This window comes from Taeniopygia guttata, chromosome 3, assembly GCF_048771995.1.
Source record: "Taeniopygia guttata chromosome 3, bTaeGut7.mat, whole genome shotgun sequence".
Lineage (NCBI taxonomy): Eukaryota > Metazoa > Chordata > Aves > Passeriformes > Estrildidae > Taeniopygia > Taeniopygia guttata.
Window position 1 is genome coordinate 67,207,782 of NC_133027.1, and position 22,945 is coordinate 67,230,726.

The following is a 22,945-nucleotide window of genomic DNA, read 5'->3' on the forward strand; positions in this document are numbered from 1 at the left end:
TGTTTTTAGTTTTCCAATTGCTACTGCTGTATGTGAATATTTTAAATGAAACCTTCAAGATTTATTATTTTCATGTGGGCTAGTTGAGGCTATAACCATGTAAATACTTAATAATGCATGTCAATGTATAGAGTGAATAGTTTTTGTAGTAGCTAAAAATTGTCACTTATGTTTACTTATTGCTCTGAGGACTTTTAAAGATGTCATTTTGTTTCATTCAAAACTACTCAAGTTAAAAGGACTCAACTGCGGATTTAAATGAAGCACGTAAAGTAGTATGCAGTGTAAAATGCTAATTAAGATGGGAGTCTAAAGATAGGTTCCTTTTCTATTGTAGCCTGGATCTTTCAAAGCCAAACTGAAAGCGTAACAAACCAAAACATTGTTTTGTAGCACTAGTTGAAATTTTAACATAAATTTTAATTTCTAATTTGACAATTGTCTTTTGATGTTGCTTTTAAATTGTGCAAAACACTCCTCTAGATCAATCAATGTCATTTTCATTTTTGCTAGCTCTTCTTAGAGTAAATTTGATTTATTTAAAATTAAAACAAAACCTAGCTGTGAGTTTTTATTAAAAGACTTACCCAAAGATGTGATTTCATGACAAATCTGTGTTGCTAAGTATTGGCATGCTGAAGTCATCAACTTCAGTATAGTTTATAATGAAAGCTTTTCTTATAATGAAAGCTTTTTTTATGTTGTTGAGAATAAAGTGCATGTTTCCTATTTCATTTTTACATATTGAGGCCAATGCCTGTAAACAATTTGCTGTGCATTGCTGCAGGTGCAATAAATCCTTTGTCTGTCAAGGTTGAGCAGAGTTATCAATTCACTATGGTATTTAATTTTGACCCCACTTAAAAGTCTGGGCTAAATCTAGGTTCTGGAACACTGCTATAAAATGTCTGCAATTAACAGCTAATGAATCATAACCTTTAATGTGTATCATTGTTTCCCCCCTGCTCCAGAATCACGCAAATGTTAGCCCAAACAACTCCTAACTTATGCCACTTAAAACACTGTGTTGTTTAAATAAGAGCACTCTTTCATAACTGGGTGTTGAAGTGGAGTAATACTCAATTCACCACTTCTGCAACAGTGTAATTAAGGCAACTCCAAAGATAAAAATTAAGGTTTATGGAAAACTCCTAAATTTAACAGTTGGCTTCCCCTCCCTTCCTCCTGCCTGCTTGAGTGTGAGCTGAAGAAGGTTAAAAAATAATGCCTAAAGTATTAAAAATAGTGAATGGACAAAAGATAGAGGGGGAATATAACCACTGCATTCTCCTGTAAAATAGAAACTTTTAGTAGCAAGGCTGGACTGTGCCTTGCTTCCCGTAATTGTCCTCTGCTCTCAGTGAATGAGATTAAGCTTGTGGTAGACTTCTCAACTTTTCCTTTAAAAAAAATCTTGGATGCACCACCCTGGTCTGGAAATAATTTGTTAATGTTTGTGAAGAGAGAAGAACTGTAATTCCTTAGGTTTGGTTTGAGTTTTATATCTTTTCTGGGCAAAAGCACAAGACTGGAAACAAGCTTGAAAGTGGCATTTAACTTTCAGAGGTAAGAGAGGACCTTTTTGAGAAATTTGCTGCAGAATATTGGCAAGCTTGAGAAGAAGGATGGAGACAAAATTTAAGGAAACTTTTTGCAGTCTAGGGGCTTTCTAGTTAAGTGGAAAATACACAAACACAAAATGTTAGGGTATTACTAGCTCTTAGATTTGAGGATGGGATTGGCAATTTAATGCCTTATTGGCATTCATTGTTACAACGTAATCTGTGAAAGACACCAGTCAGTGTTTGGATTGAAGTCTGCAATTGCTCAAATCCACCTTTCCATGTCCACGTAAAGCAAAGTGGAAGGTAACTTCCATTAGGCTTCCTCCAGTGGGTGGCTATATAACTGACAGGACTGTGAAAGGGACTGCCTGCCTATGCAAGTTAGGAGAGTATCCTACAGTTTCACTTACACAGAACTGTAGAAATACTGTGAAAATGCAGGAGGAATAGTCTTACATCCTGCCTTTTCTATAGATGTCAAGCAGTAATAGGCTTAGACTCTGGGAGCGTTTATCTGACCAAAAAGATTGTACAGCATTTAAACTGTCAAGATTTTGTCTTCAGAAGCGCCAAAATGCTTGTGTTCTAGACTGGTTTTACATTTCCACAATATAAAATCCAATTAAATTTTAAATTTTTTTAGATTAATTGTTTTAATTTCCTGGCAAGGTTTTAATTTAATGACAGTGGTAAGCCTGAAGTTGTGGTCTGTTGCCAAGATCAGTTTTTCAGGGTTGGGATACAAAAAAATCCAGGTGGCACAATTGGATCAGAGTTGTCTGCAGAGTAGTTGAAGAACTGTGGTCCAATAATAATTTACTGCATTGGAAAAAAAAAACCCAAACAGATTTATAGGCCTTGTGTTTATTGTTACAGCTGTGTTTTGTGAATCATAACTTAGGCTAATCTCTGTGTCTGGAGCAATGATTAGTAGAGCCATTTAGTTATTCAGTGTAAACATTTGCTCAATGTGGACATTATTTCTAGCAATAAACTCACTCCAATGTGGAGTGTTGTACCTTGCATTATAATTTCTGTGGCTAATTCCAATATGTCGGAATTGTGTATATAGCAATTTGTGCTTTATAATATCTAATACAGCTACAGATATTAATATCAGTATTTGATAATTTTGATATTTTCTTTATATCTTTGTTAAACTCAGATCCTGTATATAATTTTGTATATTTATACATATATTGTGTAATATATGTATATTTTAAGTGTACACATTGATTTTTGTGTCAAAGATATATCCCCTTCATTCATGTCAAATGTATATCCATTTCATTATGTCTTCACTTGTAGGTTCTGGTTCACCAAACAATTCTGATGATGAACAAAAAATGAATAATTTTATAGAAAAGGGTACAGTATTTTTCTTTTCTTTAGTCTTATTTTTTCTTTAGTTCACCTTTTGATACACTTAAGTTGATTTTTTTTATTATAATATTATTTACAGTGAAGACCAAAAGCAGAAAGTTTTCCAAGATGGTAACCAATGACATAGGTAGGAACTAGAAAAAAATCTACTCTTTCTAATTCAGTGCCTTAATCTATGCAGTACTAACCCAGCAAAAAAACAGGCAAAATAACAGTCAAATTTCAATGCATTCTGTTATTAATTCTTTCATTCTTTATGCTAATTGGTAATTCTATGGGCTGCTTAAAAAAAAAAAATCAAGGATTTTGGTGATTCAAATTCTCTGATTTTGCAGTTGCACTTCTCTGTTTTTCTGGATGGGTGAAATTCTGATACATAGTAAGAGTTCAGTCTATGCAAGTCACAACATGATTCCACTGCTTTTGCCAACGTGCACTGGTTTTGGGAATGTATGGCTGATGCCATTTCTTTTTTATATGTTGTATTCACAGCCAAATGGTCAGATTTTCACATGGCTATGGTCAGGAATGAGGTACTATAAAAGTTGAATTTATTCATTTGGAAGAAGACTGGCTTGTATATATAAAGTATTCCCTACTGCTGTTCCAGGACTGTTTACTTTCCTGCATCCAACAATGATGCAATACCCTACCAACTCTAGACTTGTGTCTTAATTTGGCAACAAAATTGCCTTTGGATATGTTGTATGCAGGTAGATTGAACCCTTTCATGGCTGAAATGAAAATAACTCTGCTTCTGGCAACTGTCTCATTAAATAAATGAAAGCAAGAGGCTGTATGATTTAACTTTGGGAAAGGGACTCCTCTTCCTTAACTGGGATATGGTTACTTTGATTGCAGAATCACTTTGCTAATGTTTGTTTTGTTTTCATTCAGCAAATTAGTATATCATTGTAGGATAATTTCATTTTATCTCTTCAGTCAGTCAGTTTAGGTTGAAATTATATAGTAAAAATGGTTGCTAAGCTACTATATCGCAGGTTGTGTGGAAGCATAGCTTGAAACAAGGGAGAAAGAGATTTCTTTTCCTGAAGTCTCCCTTTGGTTTTTCTGTTTGGCAATTTAAATTTTATCCTAAAATATTAATCCCTTTCATCATATTTCAGTATTTGAGGCAAAGAATAATTCAAAATTGAGGGAGACAAACATGAGTATGACAATTTAATCCTTGAAATTGAGGTACAGAATGAGAAAGTACTCCTCAAGGATTTCAAGTAATCTTTGAAATTTGAAGTACAGAATGAGAAAGTACTGTATATATTTTCCTCAATGTTGAGACCTTCTTTCAGTGGCAACAGAAATGGCAGGGAAAATTAATTTTGGGGCAGCAAATGTCTAAATATGTCAAGAAAGCAAGTGGCTGTCAATAATACATTATGTGAATTCATCTGTAATTAGAAAAGAAATTAGTGTCTTGTACATGAGCATTAATTCCCCTAAAGGAAATTCAGGGTAACTAGAACCTAATGTTCAGGTTGAGAAAAACAACACCTAATCTTGTGCATGTTATATTAATGTCTTTTGAGGTAATGTTTCCCTTTTGTCTCTTTTGAACATAAAACACACTGTTTTGTGCAAAACACATGGAAAATTTGACCGTGACCTCTTCTTTTTTATCTTTTTTTTCACTTCTTTTCAAAGAGTTATGTTAGAGCATTAATAAAGTATGCCAATGAGGTTTCTGTAGAGCCATTCAGAGCTGTTTCAGCTGGAAGCCTTTCAACTGAAAGTATTAGGAATGTTTTTCACAGCTAAAAAAAGCAAAACATTTATTTATAAGCAATGCATTCTTCAGGGTGTAAGTTAGACTGTGATTTATGAAATTTGCACAGTTTATTGGATGCTTAAAGATGATTATTTATTTTTCGTTTTCCTCCATTTGAGTGGTTTGCTGTGCACTGAATGTGGTTGTTTTGCTACCATGTTTAATATAGCTTATCTGACATGCTCATTCTAGCTCTTTCTGAACTTACTTTTAAGCTCTTTCATGTAAATAAAACATCTTTCCTGTGGTAATAGTTGCATGTTTTTGCTTTTCATTGTTTTAAACTGAATTGATAACCAAGGGTGCATGGACGATGAGTTTTGTGAAATATGTCACTGTCATCAAAAACATCCTGTTGTATGAAACAAAATTATTTGCCATCAACTGTGTTCTCAGGGATGAATTTGATGTATTTGATTTATATGACATGGTTATAGCTCTCTGCACTGGCACACAGAGCAATCAGCTCAAGTTCTTTCCATTCCTTGTCAATGTGTAAAATACAACCTGCTAAATGTGGTGCAAAACAGAATTACATTCATTTCCATTGGTGATTTCAGTTGCTGTTAATATCACTCCTGTGTTTGCCACATGGGAGCAAGAAGCAAGAGAATGCTGCTAGCAAAGTGTGAAGTAATTTCATTTCAGTGGTAGGGCTGCAAGGTGATAACGTCACACACACAATTATAAACATGAAGCCATTGTCAATGTATCACTTTATTGCATTGTCATTTCTGCAGATTTCTGTAAAACAATATGCAAATGCTTCATGCACCAACATTTAGATCAGTTGGTCTGGTTTGTTGCCTTCTTCTAAATACACAACTGTGAATGCTCTGTGCTAAGGAATGGATAGTAAATCAAGTTAAAGACCTGTTGTCAATGTGTTGCTTTTGGGTCATGTTTCCCTTTTGTTTGCATCAAAGATAAACCTCGAAAAAATCATAGTTAATTGTTTCCTTGGAGATGTTGAGATAGTTGATTTAACTAAGCATTTCTAGAAATTTTAGAAAGTACTGTGGCCATTATTGAATCCAGCCCATTCTCTTATGAATGCCACATACTTGAAGGTATTAACAATATGCTGTGAAGTAATATGAAGGAATATACTAAATGTAAATGAATTTACAGGAAGAAGAATTGGTAGGAAGTACTTATTTTCGAAGGCTGTGTCATTTTTATAGAAAGACACTGGGATCCAGCTTCAGTGGAAGCAAAATCTTCAGCTGTTTTACTCATAATTTGGTTAATTAAGTATTTGGAATGAAGAGATACATATGGTTACATATTATAGCTACAAATTGTGTTGGAAGTTAAGATGTAACAACCATTTCTGGAAAAATCTTTAGTAAAGGTGCCTGCAAAATATGGTAGATTTAAAAACCTTTATAACTGTTCTAGTAGCATATGTGTCAAACAATTCTCAGGAAAATTTGTCTTATTTATTTCCTGCACTTTACAAATCTAAAAATAATTGCAAAGAGTATTAGTAAACAGACTTAAGCAGAGTAGATTTAGTTCCAAACTTTTGTGATCCCTGCTGTTAGTACTGACAGAGGTTTCTCACATTTCTTACATTCTAAGTGTATATCTAATTTTTTCAAACATTGCTATAATAACTGAATGTTACACCTGTTTTCATTGAATCAAATTTTAAGATGTTCATAATAAGTTCTTACTTGCCCCAGTGTCAAAGACCGTTTCTTTTAATGTCTTTTTAATACTTTGATCTAATTTTTGATGTATCCAAGTACATGTTTTCTTACAGTTTCTTGTGAAATGGTTTTATTATTCTCATGTGAATTTTAGAGATTCCAACATTAGTCAATTGGTAATGTAAATATTTCACTTTGTGTAGTTGTCAAATATAGAATAATTAGGGAGCTTTGGTGTCTCTAAAAAATTCTAAGCTGCTTAGTTATTTCTCATGTGATGTTATATGAAATAGGCTTTATGAGTTGTTCTCTTGGTTGTCAAAGTTCCAAGATACGTGTCTTTTATAATCTTTAGAATTTTATTTTAAAATAAAAGGAATGAAGGAGAAGTCACTGTATAGCTTTCAAACTGATGTGCTATACATTTTAAAGTATCAGATCAGGATAACTCACTGCAAATTACATGTAACTGTTGCTTCTTAGCTACAGCTTCCTATTGAGAAGCCTTCTCAGGCTTCAGGTTTTCTTCATTGAATTGAAGGTTGTTCCTTCTATACTGACACTTAACATGTTATGGAAAGAAAGTCTTTCATATTTTAACACGTACCTTCCCAAGCCTGACCTGTGAGAAATCTCCAGGAATCCCTGAGTTTGGACAGTTCTCTAATATGATACCTAGTTATATATATTGACAGAACATGTGTGTGCACCTATGTATTACTCTAGGTTTTCTGATATAGATAAATATTAAATGCAGGGCTAAACCCAGGCAGAACAGTCACTGTTGCCTTGAGCAGCCTATGCCAGGAGGAGCACAACAGCTCCCAGATCTCTCTCTGGTCTGTAAATGCTGCAGCAACCACCACTCCCAAGGGAGATACTGAACTCTGGTATGACAGCTACTACTTGAAGTCAGCCACGTGCAGCAGGAGCAGTCAGCATCACCCCTGCCCTGTTGCACAGCTGGAGTGAAAAGCCTGACACTGAGATCTCTCTCTGTAGATCTCCATCCTGTGTCTTCCATTTTTCTGATTTGTATCTTTTGCTTTGTACAAGGTATCTAGCATGTTGCTTGTTTTCATCTGAGGCATAAAAAACCCTGAATTTATCAAAAATTGTAAAATTTAAGCCAATGTGAATGCAAGCAGGTTTTTTTTTTTTTATACTGAGTAACTAGTGTTCGTTAAAAAGGGCTTAGCTGGTGAAATATTCCTATTTGCTTACTGCATATTTAGGCGGTTTTTTGTTTAAACACAAGATGGCACTATTGCTGTTGGAATAGGTTCTTATTTCTCATTTACATTTGAATTATGGAGGTTTCTGACACATTAACATATGTTTTGAAACGTTGGGGTTTTTTTGCATAGCACAGTAATTCACAATTTCCAGTAATTATATCCTTTTTAACAATTCTTGTATCCTCTTCTCCTATTAATGAGGCATAGTTCAGTGTATGTTGAAAATTGACAAATTTGTTTTATCTTACCAGCCTAGTTCACACAGCTGGCCTTTCACTAAGGAACAAAAAGCTAAAACTGAATTGGCTCTCAGAATCCAACACATTTGCCTATACTTGCTATTACATGTTATATTATCTGTGACTTTGAAATTTATTTTTGTCAGTTTTCTCCCAGTTGTTAAGATTGTGCCAAATGTTTCTATTTGAAAAGCCAAGAGTGACTATACTGGTCTTCAATTAGTTAAATAGGTTATTTACACATGGTGAAGCTGTTAGAAGCCAAAAATAGCTCCAGTTATTTTCTGAGTATATACTTGAGGTTTTGTTCAGTATCTCAGCTCTTACTATTTAAATGTCTAACAGAAAAAAAAAAAAAAGTGTTTTGAGGAATGCCCATCTTGTAATTTACCTTTCCAGATGAGATTTCATGATCTCTCTGGAAGCTGATTTAAGTTCAAGCTGATAGTAAAAAGATGGACTCCTTGTCATTAGTGCTGTTGTGTACCCAGGTGTTCTGTTCTTCCTGTCTCTGAGCTCTGATCTGAAACAGGAGTTGATCTTGTTTGGAATCAACCGTTGGCAGAAACCTCATTTAGATGAGTTTTAACCTCACCATTAAGTTAGGTATTTGCCAGTGCTAAAGCAAGGATGAGGGTAGAAAACATATAGTCAGGCTGCCTTTTTCAGTTTCAGCCTGCACTAAAATAGGTGATTAGCATTTCTGCCTGAGAGTAAGTAATTTCAGTTTAATTCAAGCATACTTTTAACATTGACATATAAAGGAAATTAGAAGATTATTTCAGGAGTCTTGTTCTCAAATTTTTATGATGTATGACAGGAATAAAACTGTTCAACTATTCAGATAACTAGAATTTGCATTATTGATGAGCATAATTGATGATACAGTGAAGTATTTCACTTTTGGAAGGAGTGGAACTAACTTTAAGTCACATTCTTCAGGATATGTAGAAATTGGAATGATTTCTGTTAAAGTGATAATTAGAATGAGGTAGCTCCAGTTTTAACAGAGAAAAGAAGCAGGATTCAGGCTGCTTTGAGTGGGATACATTACAAGGTACTCCTAGAATTATGAGGCTAAGCTCAGTACCTACTTTATGAAAAGAAGTATTACCCATGCAGGATCATAAAGAATTTAATGATACATCAAAACTGAACCATGTGGCTGGGAAATGAATTTAGACTGTAGTCCTGATCTAGCAGATGAACTGGATCAATTTTTTTTTTCTCCAGTAATTATAGAAAGCAAGTTGGAAGTGGTATGTATGCCTACTAGTTTGTGATGGTTTTTGTAGTAGCATTTGTTTTTATTGTACTGCAGTTTAAACAGACTGCAAGATTTCCATTCCTATAAAAAGAATTTCTAAGTCAAGAATGAGTTGAAGTGCTTTTTTTCACTTGAGCAGTATTATAAAAATCTTTCTGGATTTTTGAATGTGTTACAAGCATTTGTATGCTGCTGATTTGATGATTATTCTATGTAATGTCTTCATTCTTCTCAGGTTGTGGATTTTCTCTCAGGTGATTAGCTTTTTACACATGTGTATTAATTTTAGAGTAATTTCAAATTCTTTTTTTCGATTTTAAATGTCCCAGGTTTGATTAGAAAGTAGGGTATAAAAAAGGGGGTGGGATCTTAAGTTTTTGTAACTGTAAGAATCAGTGCACATCCTTGCAATTCTGACTTCTCACCTGAGGAGTTAAAACTTGAAGCTGAGCCAAAGCCAAGTTCATCCAATCCATTAAGTCCTGCCTGAAGAGAAATCAAGCTCAGCAAAAGTCATAAGATGCTGTATTTAGGGGTTTTGCTGTCTTCCATGACCTAGTTTGCACCCCTCACTTGAGGAAGTGAGGCTCTGCTTTAGTGGAAATCCTTTAAAGTACCTCAATGAACGTAATAAATTATATATTAAATATTGGAAAAGAAGCAAATAAGGACCAGCAAAATTATGTTTATTCTTTTTTAAAAAAAAGATATACTTCACTTTTCAGCAAAGATGTCCAGGAAGCTAAGTTTGCCAACTGAGTTAAAGCCTGATTTAGGTAAGTTTATATAGTTGATTTTATTTTTACTAAAACTGAATGTGAGTTTGTTAAAGTAAGAGGTCTAAATTATGTAAGCTATCATTACTTTATGTTGCATTTATCTGAAGTGTAGAAATAAAATTTTAATTCCACTCTTTTTGGGGACTCTCAGGCACAAAATGTCATTGCTGTCATCATAAGGTAAGCCTGCAATTCCTGTATACGGCTTATCACACTTTGATCATAATTTTTAGGTATCTGTCACTCACTTTATCAGTCATGCTGTGATAGCAAAAGCATGAATAAGCAGACAGCTTATTAGGAAAACTGCTGCCTGTTTAGGACCATCTGATACACTTTAAATTGAAAAATTAAATATCTTAACAGGATATGTTGAGGTGCTCCCAACAAATAGTTGGGTATAGTTTTACAAATGTTAATTGTCTTGTGACCACTCTCTCTAAAGTAAAGCAATATATAGCTGTTTAGATGGATGACCAGTCTGAGAATTTTTCTTGAAAACACACAGTAACTTTTAAAATAAGGATCAGTTCAGTTGTGAGGTCTGTAGTACTAAAGATCATTGTGTCGCCTAACTAAAACAATGTACAAATGAGTTGCTTGGGGTTTTTTAAATACTTCGACTGCCAGCTGTTAATCAGATCAAATCCAGCTCCTCTGACTTCTTCTCTGAAGATGATGGGGGACAACTGTAGACCTACAGTAATAAATGCATCTGGCTTCTGCCTGCCACAGCTTGCTCCTCTCTCTGCAGCAGAATTGCTACCATCAGCCCAGCAGAAGACAGCCAGGATCAGATGGCAGCTGTAGCACTGTGTGTTTGCCAGGTGCTGCTGCTGTCGACAAGGGGACAAGTCTGTGGCACTGGGATATTCTGAAACTGAGCTGGACCACCCTGATTTACAATTACAGCTTGCCCCTCTCGAAGAAATGTTAAGTTGGAAGCAATTCTCAGATATTCTTTATCCAAGGATTGGCAAGGATCCTTTGGCAGGGATACAGATATTTTGACAATTTAACCTCTGATCTATTCATGAGCCTCCAATAAAAAAGTTTATTAGAAATATACCAGACAAAGTTTCAATGCTGTATAGTCTAATTAAACAGATTTCCTGTTATTGAATCCAACTTCCTTGCTTCCATGTTAACTTTTTTTTGTCTTTTCCATGATAAACAGGGATAACATGTACTCCCTATCTCTTTTAGTCATTTTTTAATGTTGAAATCTGTCATCATATCTCTAATTTCATTTTTATAGATTTTTTTTTTTTTCATTACAGAATTCAGTTTCTTCTTCTTTAGGTTATGTTATCTAAACCTGATGTGGCTTCTGTTAATCTCACATGGAATTGGAATTTTTCCTCATCTTTCTAAGCTCAGTGTCTGGAACTAGAGTAATATGACCATGGCCGTGTTAGCACAGAAGAGCTGAAGAATTTGATGACTCTTTTCAATATGTTTCTGTGGTTCCATGCTATGTTTACTAATGGTTTAGGGATAATTTTGGTGTAGGGTGAATTTCATACTTGGCAAACTCGAACACATTTATACTTAAGTATCAACCAATTGTAATTCTACTGTTTTACTCACAGTTCTTTGATGGCAATAAGTACTTGGAAGTGTTACTCTTTCCTAATGAAGAGTGGTGAAAAGTGAATGGTGAAAGTTTTTTTCAGCATTTTCCAATCTTGAAAGAGTTACAGTGTTTTCTACATCACTTAATATTTGCTGTTCCTTCAACTGAAAAAATGGAAGGGATTTTTTGTCACATCATTTCTGATAAACTCATAAAATAGTTTGTACCTTCTGAATTGTAATAGCCTTTGACTGGTTTTGACTTTGCTTGTATGTGAATATGTGTGCTTAGAAACCTCATTTTGTTCTGTGTAAAATTATTCTAGATTTTCAGGTCTGTAAATCACTTTCTTAAGCAGTTACATTTAATTTTCCTCCTATCTTTTCTCATAGTGATATACCTTTTACATAGTGTTCTTCAGTGTTGGCTTGCTTGTATTTTTGTTACTTATGTGGCCATATCTACTGGCTGTAGGAGAGAACTGAAATGCTTTTTCCTAAATTCATTACCCTTATCATTGTCTCTTGTTTCTTTCCATGGCTTCTTGAAACCTACTCTTTCATGATCTTGTTCTTTCAAATTAATTTTCTGTCTTTAGATCTTTAACCAGCTCCTTTTCCTCTCTGACTAGATAAAATCCAAACTATGTGTTTCTGTATTTATTCTCCACTTTCTAAAATAGAAGTTATCTTGATCATACCTTTGCTTGCATTATACCATTGCTTTTCAATGTTCTAATCCAGTGATTAAGATGCTACTGCCACTAGGTGCTATTCCTTGCTTTACTTCCTCAAAAGAGCCTCATCTTTCCATCCTTCTGGTGGTGTGTAGTGACTCATCACGCTGCTGTTTCTTCCTCTTCATCTAAATCGAATCCATTTACAAACTTCTTTCTTGACTTGAGGATATATAGTATGCACTAAAGCAATTAAACTTTTAACCCTCTGTTCTCTTTTCTGAATGGATTGTCTACTCTCAAAAATGTCCATATGTCTGACAAGTTAGTTTTAATTGGTTTTCTCCTGTCCATTCCAATGCTTCGGAATTTGTACACATGCTCTTCAAATCAAATAGGTAGAACACACAAATGCACATGTAAAGCTATGCTTATTGGAGTTACTGTATGATTGATTATATTCAGACTGATTAATCCATGTTGAAGTTGAAAAAAACCATTAAATTAAAAAACCTTGAAACCGTTGGGAAAAAACATTAAACCATTCAAGCCTGAAAAAAATAAGCATCATAAGAGGTGGTGGTCATTAGAATACTTATAAAACAAATTATTGTTTTCATTGTTTTACACTGGATTTATTTTTTTTAATGTGAAAACTTAGTATGTCAACATCTGATTGATTTAGTTGCTATAATTCTTGTTTCATATTTGACAGCTAAAATTCAACAGGACAATTTTTTTTCTGTCCTTGTTGGAATAAGGCAACTCCTGAGAAGATTCACTGTTTGTGTTAAGTGGATGTGTGTATTTAGTCAGTTGAAATCTAGTATGTATGCTTTCCAAATGCATGTTAGACATTCTTTGTAGAAAGTTTTTCAATAATTTAATGAAACTAACATAGTAGTAGTTCCAAACAGTACATGGTTGAATGTTGTTCTTTAGCTCTTAATCTTGCTTTAAAATGTCAATTGCATCTATACCCTACTCAAAAGATTTTTTGAGGTTTTTTTAAAAAAACATAATATAAATTGCATCCAACTTTTGCTGGTGAGGGCTGTCTTGTGCTAAAACTTTGCAGTTACGAAATAAGAAAGTACAGCATTAATTTGCGAATGCATAGATAAATTCAGTATCTGCTGATGTATCAGGTATTGCCACACTTACGGATAGCATACAGCAAGAGTGGAGCAGTACATTTAGTTTTGTTAACATTAGAATTCACTTGTTGATAAACAAGTGAGCATGACATTCAGAAGAGCTTTAGTGCTATTACTGGCACTATGCTACAGGGTTCCCAGTGGAAATCTTCAGCTTTGCATAGCGTACCAGGTGGCATTTGGTAGCATTTGTTTTCCTCTTCCTAAAAGGTTGGGGGTGTGTAAATAGCCTGTTAGATCTCCTGCACACAGTTTCATAAAGTGGAACAGTATTGTGAGTCACTACAGGTTCCATGCTATCATGCTGTGCAGATGTCTCTGCATTTCCTAAAGTAAAACAGTTATATCACCCTGAGATTAGTTAACTGTGTTCCATGGGAGCCAATATTTTTCTCATCTGCTCAATCAGCTAATTGTCAGGGAGGTTTGTAATTCAACCTTTTAAAGGAGTACCACTTGATGACTATAATTCTCTGGCTCTAGAAAACAGAAATATACCTTAAAATTGTTCATGATAACTACCTAAAGCAACCTCTGCAACAAATATTGGGTGCTTTGCTCAAGAAACAGCTAGAAATTGGGGAATAAGGAAATATGACTAAGCAAGAATAGGGCTACAAAAATCAATAGCGTTATAGTTAGTATACAGTTGATGCTAAAGAACAACAACAAAAAAATTCTCTTAATCCCTCCAATTTTCCATTCTTTTTAATTAATACTGATTTATTTTCAGATGTCAAAGACAACTCTTTCAGTCGATCCCGGAGTTCTAGTGTAACTAGCATTGATAAAGAGTCCCGCGAGGCAATTTCAGCTCTTCATTTTTGTGAGACTTTCACAAGAAAGGCCGACACATCGCCTTCCCCATGCCTGTGGGTTGGGACCACGCTGGGTACAGTGCTTGTCATTGTACTGAACTTACCCCCAGGAGGAGAGCAAAGACTTCTTCAGCCAGTAATTGTTTCTCCTAGTGGTATGTACAAAGCAGACAGGCTAAAGTACGCTTTGATAAAGTATTGTTGTTGTTCTTCATTTTTTTTTAAGAAACTGTTTGGGGTTTTCTTTTCAATTATTAATTAATTAAAAATATATATTGTGTTTATTTAGCTAGTAAGTTTAACAAGCTAGATTGGTTACTTTGTTACCAGAATTTCCAACTTGGAAAAGTGGAAAGTACAATTTCATAAAATATAGCTTTTACTGTTTTTTAGTCATGAGGTAAGAATCAATCAGTTTTCCTGCAGCAAGAAAAGGGAACGCAAACTAAGGCTGTAAATTGAACAAGTAGCTTGAAATAGTAATAATAAATACGTTCATTTGGATTGCTAAGGCCTTGTATCTTTTTTTTCTGATGCAGCAACTGATTTTGTTGTAATTATGTATTAATGGTTTATTGGATAGACTGTTAGTCGTAGATTGAGCTTTCCTGCTACCCCTGTCTCATGCAGAATATGCTGCTCTAGTCTGTTTTGCTGCGCAGATGTTATTAAACATAGAAATTGCAATGCTATTTGATTGTACGAATGATGAGGAGTGGACATCTATGTGGGAACCCAGGACATCCTTCTGGATGCCCTGGATGTCTCAATACCCTGGCAGGGGGCTCGGAGACCCTGGCATGTTGTCAAAAACACCCGTGGCTTCGATTTTAGCCTGTGGAAAAAACTGCCAACTTTGTATGAGGGATTACAAGCCACAAGGGTTTGAGTAGTGTGATAGTTAAATTAACACAGGGTGAAAAAGTAGAATTTTGGGGTTCTTAGAATGGAGTTGAAGGGGACAAGATAGAGGTATTTGGGCATGTCCTGACCTTCTTCTCTTTCTTCTTGTCCTCCATGTCTTGCTGTGATGGTGACACTTTTGTATTGTTTTAAGATAGAGACACACTAACATAAATGATAGCTATTGGCACATTATTGTAAACATAGTACACATAGTTTTTGATATAAAATGTAAACACTGCCCTAGGGGGCACGCAGAATGCCATGGACAGCTTGCTAGATGGAGCTCAGCAGGTCAGAGAAAGCATGTTATACATAAGAAAAAATAAACAACCTTGAGAAGCCAACCCTACGCATTCAGACTTCTTTGGCCGCGTGGGCTGGGAAACAAGGACTTCTATATTCTTGGGGTCACCTCGACACCCTGACCCCAAGAATCTAGACCATATATGAGATTTGTGCCCATTGGGTGAGGTATTGGCAGCAGTGGTCAGATTTGGTAACATTTGGTCATAAAGACAATGCTGCAGCCTAGGCAGTGTGTTTCCCCTTTGGATCTGCAGCATAATCTTAAAAAGATACTGCTTTATATTTTGTACTTAGCAAGTGTTCATGTTGTGTGAATGAATTAAAGTAAAATAAAATTTATTTGCTTAAGGTCTGGCTTACAGTGACAGTGATTTGAACAGTAAGGAGGGAAAACTTTAATTTCAAGCTAGAGAAGTGGATTCAAGTGTGAGCTGCAGGGGAGAAATAAAAAAAAAAGCATGTTTGTTTCTAAAACAGTTGAAGGAAAAAGTGGTTCTTGCCTTTGACTAATAACATTTATTGTTGATATTAAACATATTGTGTACTCATCAGGAGAGAATGAGTTGTATATGAGACACTGAACTTAAATACAAATATATTTCCCTTGAAGTTAATGAAAGAGTATGCACCCACTTTACCCTTGAAAACTGGTTTAACATTTTCCTGATTACAATTGTTTTTCATTGTTTTTTAGATAAATGCCCAAGGTTGCTGTACATCTGTTTTGCTAGGGCAGCAAACTGAAGTTCTTGTGTTCTTTCCACTCTCCTAGCTTCTTAAAGGAATATTTTGTAGCTTGAAAAGCAATTTAGGAGAGCTGTTTTAGAAATGTACTCAACTACTCTTTCCTAGGAACCATCCTGAGGCTAAAAGGGGCAATCTTGAGAATGGCTTTTTTGGACACCACAGGATCTTTGGTCCCACCAGCACATGAAACCTGGAGAGAACACTATGAAGATAAAGATGAAAAAGAAAAAGCGAAAAAGCGACGACCTGTCTCAGTATCCCCTTCTTCCTCTCAGGAAATCAGTGAAAACCAATATGCAGTGATATGTTCAGAAAAGCAAGCAAAAGTTATCTCACTGCCATCCCAGAACTGTATTTATAAGCAAAATATAACAGAGACTTCTTTTGTTCTTCGTGGAGACATAGTGTCATTGAGTAACAGTATCTGCCTTGCATGTTTTTGTGCCAATGGACATATTATGACTTTTAGGTAAGACCTGCTTCATAGTAACTTAAATATAGAAAGAAATAGGCTTCTGCTACACAGAAAGGTTCCTTTTCCACAGGATGATGAATTTTTAAAAAATTACATTCACTAAGGGTTGATTCTCTAACACTTGAGCCTGAATAATTTTGATTGCACATTCCTATTAGTTATATCTTTAACAAATGAAAGAGTTTACCACTTTTGCTCAAGCTACACTGATTCAACAAAGGTGATATAGGTCCATGACTTTTAGTTTGTCTAAAAGTTGAATTTACTTCCTGATGGAGAAAACTGCATTGAATCAGACCTTTAGCTTGTACCTGACCAGAACTATGCCTGGTTTTGTGCAGCTATTTGCATCACACTTATGCCTTAGTATTTTCTTGTGTAGCTTGCTTGTGTGTTAAAGGCCTTAAACTCAGGCTAGGAAGATCAACTGCTAGCAGTTGTATAGTAATAAGTCATCTAAAGTAAGGGATTTAAGTTATGAGTTTAAACGTGTAGTAGTAGTAGTAGTGTTTAAATTTACTTAGAGGTCACCTATGTCATTTTCATGTCCTTTATGTTAAATATTTCTAAGTGCTATTTTATTCTGAACCAGCAGTGTGTATATACTTGCCCCTGCAGTTTAGTTGTGTCCTGATGATAAGACAAATGTGGAAAATGGCCCTATAACATAATGCCAGTAAAGTTCCTAAAAGATTATTTTAAGGTTACCAAAAGAAGCTTTCAGCCTGGAAAATTCTGTAAAAAAATATTTCTTTAGGAAGTTGTTAGGAGTAAAACTAAAACTAATACAATTGAAACTTGTTTTTTTAGTTGTAGTATGTAAGTCTGTAACTCCATTAGTGTATATCCCATGTTTTATGCATTCTAAACATCTCTCCAGAATGCTGCTCACCTTGCAGGGCAAACAGTATTGTTTTTCCTAATTAAAACTAAACTTAGTAATGTTCAGATACCAGATATTGAAACAAGTCCTGTCTTCTTCAGGATTCACCTTGTTCTCTAATAACTCTACATATGTACTAAATTATAAATGCCAAATTGTTACCTTGTGTGGGGAAGTTGGACTCCAATGCTGAGCTCCATTTTGTAAGCATGAATTGCTGCTGGGAATTGACCTTACGTGCAGTTCATGTAAAGTTGTCAGAGCACTGTATCATGCCCAAGATGCCCAGTATGTAACTATTAATATAGATTCAGATAGGACTTAGTAACAAACAAATCTGTAACAGAAACAATGAAAATGCTCTCGTTGATGTCATGCTTGTCCTATCTAATCTAATGTTTTTGTGTTTTAAAGCTGTAAGAAGTTTTATGCTCCCATTGATCTGAAGAAAAACACTTCCCTGTTACTGACTCTTAGGAATGTTCTTATATTAGATACATGCATGGCAGAGGTGTCATATCTGGGTGATATGTTTGCACTAGAATATTGCTTTTTATTTCTTACTTTTAAAACTTGCCTCCAAAGGCAATCTCAGCATCAAGCAAAAAAAAAAAAGAAAAAAACAGTGGAAGGCAGCCTAACACTGTTGTGGTTACTACATCTTTCTTTGGTTTTAATTTCTATTTGCCCCTTTGCTGCTTTTTTAGTGTCTAGAATTAATAACCTTATGTGGATGGTGTCTGCAGTAGAAGCTGTTTATTGTATTATTGGGACATTGGCAGCTAACAACTTTTGTAATTTTTTTAGAAGAACTTCACAAGGGGGTGTTTGAGAACAGTGGTGTATTTTGGGCTCTACTTGTCAAGAAATTAGGTGTTTTGTCCCGTTAAGGGAGTGCAACGTTTGGTAGGGGAATATTGTTCTAGCCTAAGTGTGCTGTCTGTTCTGCAGTAGATTGATACAGTAAGTTCTGCAGTTACGTGTATAGAATCAGAAAATACAAGGTAAGCAAACTTTGCTCTAAGAGGACTTTCTCTTCAACATCTAGTCAGAGAAAAAAGGGGGACTTAATTCATAAGATTGTTTGAGGCTACTGTATTCTGCTTTCCTTTGACAGAACACTCATATTTCTAAATTTTCTCAAGGAGAGATCTTTTAGACTTGTATTTTTAGACAAGGAGAAATTATTAACCTGAGAGAAGAGACAGGATGTTTCATTGTAAACTATTCATAGATACTTAACAGAATACCTTGGTAATTATTAAGCAATGCCTAATTCATTAAATACTGAATTTGTGATTTATATGTTCAGGCTATCATTTTAAAAGATGCTTTTAAATGCATCTGTGATGCAGATGTTTAAATTTCACTTTTGAGGTGCTACCTTGAAAAATTGATATTTTGAGCTTCTATAATGTCATTAAATGGCACCTTTTTATGTGGTACTCATGCAGATGGTGAAGAGAAAAAATTATGTATTGCAGTTTAAAAATTAGCCATTTGATCAATAAGGGACATTTCTGCTATATTTAATGGGCTTTTAAATTCCTTTCCTTAAGTTTGCCAAGCTTAAGGCCATTGTTGGATGTATATTACCTGCCACTCACCAATATGCGGATAGCCAGAACGTTCTGCTTCACTGATAATGGACAAGCACTCTATCTTGTCTCACCAACTGAAATACAGAGGCTCACCTACAGCCAAGAAACATGTGAAAATCTTCAGGTAATGAACTCTTTTTAAAATATCACATTTTTTTCTTAGATACATTCCGAGCTGAACATTTAGGCTTTTTTGCTTTGATTTTTTTTTCCCTTTTGTTTTCCCTCACTGTAGAGTCTGATTCTGAATGAATCACTTCTACCTAAAATTTTTGTTTCATCCATTCTGTTGTAGCTGAATCTGTTTCTTGCTTAATTTCATTTTGATCAACAGGAAATTTCCTCCCTTAACATGCAGTTAAAATTCCCTTGATCAGTTGACACTTGGGGAGGTGTGTGCTGACACAAATGAGGAATGCCAATTTAGGATACCTGAAGAAGGCTATTATGTTTCAGGGGTATTAACAGCTTGAATGATTCTCAGTTATGCTTCGGGTTGGTAGTTGTATAGAATAACAAAATAGCAGAGTTGCAGGCCCTACTTTCATACTGCTATGTGGATATAAATATTTGTAGATGCAGTTTCAATAGAACAAAGTCAGGAGTCTTGCCCTAGCGGTTGAAGGGCAAATAAGCTTTACTTGAATGCATTTCTTTGCTTCTGAATTCCATGAGCTCTAAGCTTGCAACCATCAGAAGCAGATGGTTTGGACAAATTTATTGATATGTTTTTACTTTTTTATTTCCTACATCACCTTGCAAAGACAGATGCCCATTAAAGAATATTTTTTTTGAAATTCAAATCCATTACATAAATCCTGAAAGTAAAAGAATACTCCATTCTTATTAGTAATTTATGCCTCGTTGTGTCTCTTTTTCATTGCAAAGGAGATGTTGGGTGAACTCTTCACTCTTGTAGAAACACCAGAAGCACCAAACAGGGGGTTCTTCAAAGGCCTGTTCGGAGGTGGGGCACAGTCACTTGACAGAGAAGAACTCTGTAAGTTACTATTAATTGTTATTTTTCTGGTATTTCTTCCCAAGGAAGCTAGTGATCCTTGGTAAATGTATTACCTGTGTTCATGGAACATTATCTTAGTGAAGAGGAGAGTAAAATAGGGAGTGACAAATATTTTTTTCTTAGATTTTTGTGCTGTACACCTTACCAACAAGATCAGAAAATCTTGGTATGTTTTTTTTTTTTTTCACAAGTTCTTTTAGCTCATTTATTCAGCAGTGGATGAGTTGTCCCATTTCTTGTTTTATAATCTTATTTTTATTCATCTTTATGAAGCATGTAGTACTGACCATGATTCTATTTATGCTGGTAAACTGAAAGGCACTGCTTTTGGACAATTCTACTCTGGACAGTGAGAAAATTAAAATTTCTCTCTACTTCAGTTATTTGCCAGATTTTCCATGTTTTGTAGGTGTAGAGATGCCTTAGAAATGACAGCAAGGGCAGAGCTGTATGATATTTCAATTCAGTCCTCTATTTATAGGACAGTAAAATTCAGATTTGGCAAAATTTTCATTGCGCTTTCATTTTCTTGTTGTTTTGTTGATTACTTTTTTTTTTTTACTGTGGTGGCATTAAGCATTTTAACATATTTAAGGAAAATAGCTTCCATTTATTTAGGTATTTGCTAGATCGAACACCACATTATGCAAGCTTCTTTTTAAGGACCTTTTTCTTATTAATGTTAAATGTATCTGTCAAAATGGACAAGGTGCCCTGCCAATCCTTGCTTTTATGGTGGTTCTTTTGATCTCTACAGAATAAAAATTAGACTTCATTACTTGTGCCTATACATTTTGAGCAAATATCAGATATTTAGAGGTAATTTTTTGTGACAAAGGTTCCTTTTTGGATGTTTACATATATATATATATATATGTATGTATGTATGTATGTATGTATATGTAATACTATAGAAGGTTGGTCAAGTATTCCAGTAGAGAAATTTATGTACACAAATTATTATTTAATATGAATGAGAGAGCTTCTAAAGTTACACGGTAATTTTCCTCTATCTCTTTATATCATGTCAAGATTCCACCATTAAGTTTTGGCTTGAATCTTTAGAAGGAAAATAGTATTGAATAGAAGAAAAAAATCCTAGTGAATGAAAAAAAGCTTAACAGAGACTTCAATGAAAATTCAAAAGACATTTGAGAATGTTTTTAAAGTAGCTATATTTACCATGAGGATCACAGCAGAATCTGTAATAACTGAAATCATTTCTCTTATTTTGGGAATTCACAGAAAGATGTTGATGGTACTAATTTAAATGTATATTATTCTTAATTGAAGCATAAAATCCTATCAGAGAGTCTTGAAATACTGCATCAAAATGTACTTAGCCGGCTAATATTATTTTTCCTAGAGGTAAAAAAAGGAAAATATTCAAACAATAGTTCACTGTTTAAAACAAATACTTAGATTTCTGTAGTCTGTACAACTTTGCTTGAGATTGGCATATCAAGTGTCAAGACTGAACTGGGTGACTGATGTCTCATTAAGAGCAAAGTCAATGTAGTCAGTGCCATCAGTGGAGTCTGGAGCTGTTCAGCTGATCGCCATTTGTGCTGATTTATTCTTACACCCATACTGTCTTTTTGTGTTGTTTTTTGGGGTTTTTTTGTAGGGTTTTTACCATAGTGGCAGCATTGACACCTAATCTTCAGGTGTCTGCATGTAAAATTGAACTTCCATCAAAAGAAACTTCTGCTGGTGGAATCACACTGGCTGCTTTACATATCAGCAAAGCAATTCCAGAACTAACCACAATTTTTCAATATTTCATTACCTTGCTTTGTCTGTTGAACTCAAAACATATTCCTCATGAAATAAGCTATATTGTGCTGGTGAAGTGTTTTTTTAACAATTCTTTTAATGAACATCAGAATTTTAATTTCATTTTTGAGCTTGAAGATCTTACAGTTTTATAACCTACTTGGAAACTTGAAAATACGTTTCAATGTCTCACTTCTAATGAAGAAACAACTGCTAATATAGAGTAGTGAGTGTTGCTCATAGTCATACCTACAATAAGCTGTTTGGTCTCCATGCAAAGAAATTACACCTCTATATAAACTCGTTTCAGTGATATTTATGTCACAATGTTAGAAAAACTTACTATTCTGTATTTGCTGCTTTTACAAATGCTTCCAGTTGGAGAATCAGCATCTGGGAAGGCATCAAGGAGTCTTGCCCAGCATATTCCGGGACCTGGGGGTATTGAAGGTGTCAAAGGAGCAGCGTCTGGTGTAGTTGGTGAACTGGCACGAGCCCGGTTGGCACTGGATGAAAGAGGACAGAAACTGGGAGAACTGGAAGAAAAAACTGCGGCTATGCTTTACAGTGCTGATTCTTTCTCAAAACACGCTCATGAGGTGAGTATGTTAAACTGAACTGTTTGTCAAATAAATGCTAATTGTACAAGTGATTGAGTTCTGCAAAGGCATGTTAGAGGTATCTAAAGGGCATGCAGTATCACTGATAAAGGATACTTCCTTTTCATTCATCACTTGTCACTCCTACCAATTAAGTACTCATTGTAAGCTCCCTTGTCTCATGGCACATTGCTCTAGAGCATGCAGTCTGCTGGAGTGACATGTAAGCTTCTAAATGTGCAACTCAATCCCCATTACTGAAAAAAATTACTTATTGTCACTGAATTAATAAGAAGAGTAATGCTTTATGTCAGATTCCTGCTGTCCTTAAGAAACATCCAGTTGTATGCAAACCCTCTGAGTGTGACTTCGTTTTTTTCCCTCAGTGACTAACACAGAATGGCTGTTCTCATCCATTTTCATTCTGACTTCTTTCCACACCCCAAACTCCTGTGCAACCTCTCCATTCTCTCAATAATGTTTTTTTCTGAG

General features: G+C 34.9%; 1 protein-coding gene across 8 annotated transcripts in view; it reads left to right on the forward strand.

Annotated features, from left to right (window-relative positions):
• The window catches only part of STXBP5 (syntaxin binding protein 5), a 107,780-nt gene that overhangs the window by 78,827 nt on the left and 6,008 nt on the right, over positions 1 to 22,945 (forward strand). For 3 of the 8 annotated variants that reach the window (XM_072927056.1, XM_030268174.4, XM_030268175.4), the window contains exons 21-28: positions 2,874 to 2,933; positions 3,028 to 3,075; positions 9,859 to 9,909; positions 14,055 to 14,294; positions 16,204 to 16,567; positions 19,016 to 19,181; positions 19,946 to 20,057; positions 22,233 to 22,453. In XM_072927056.1, the coding sequence (XP_072783157.1) occupies positions 2,874 to 2,933; positions 3,028 to 3,075; positions 9,859 to 9,909; positions 14,055 to 14,294; positions 16,204 to 16,567; positions 19,016 to 19,181; positions 19,946 to 20,057; positions 22,233 to 22,453 (1,262 nt within the window). The remainder of the gene's footprint in view (positions 1 to 2,873; positions 2,934 to 3,027; positions 3,076 to 9,858; positions 9,910 to 14,054; positions 14,295 to 16,203; positions 16,568 to 19,015; positions 19,182 to 19,945; positions 20,058 to 22,232; positions 22,454 to 22,945) is intronic. The other 5 variants (XM_072927058.1, XM_030268178.4, XM_072927059.1 and 2 more) reach the window with 3 other exon arrangements.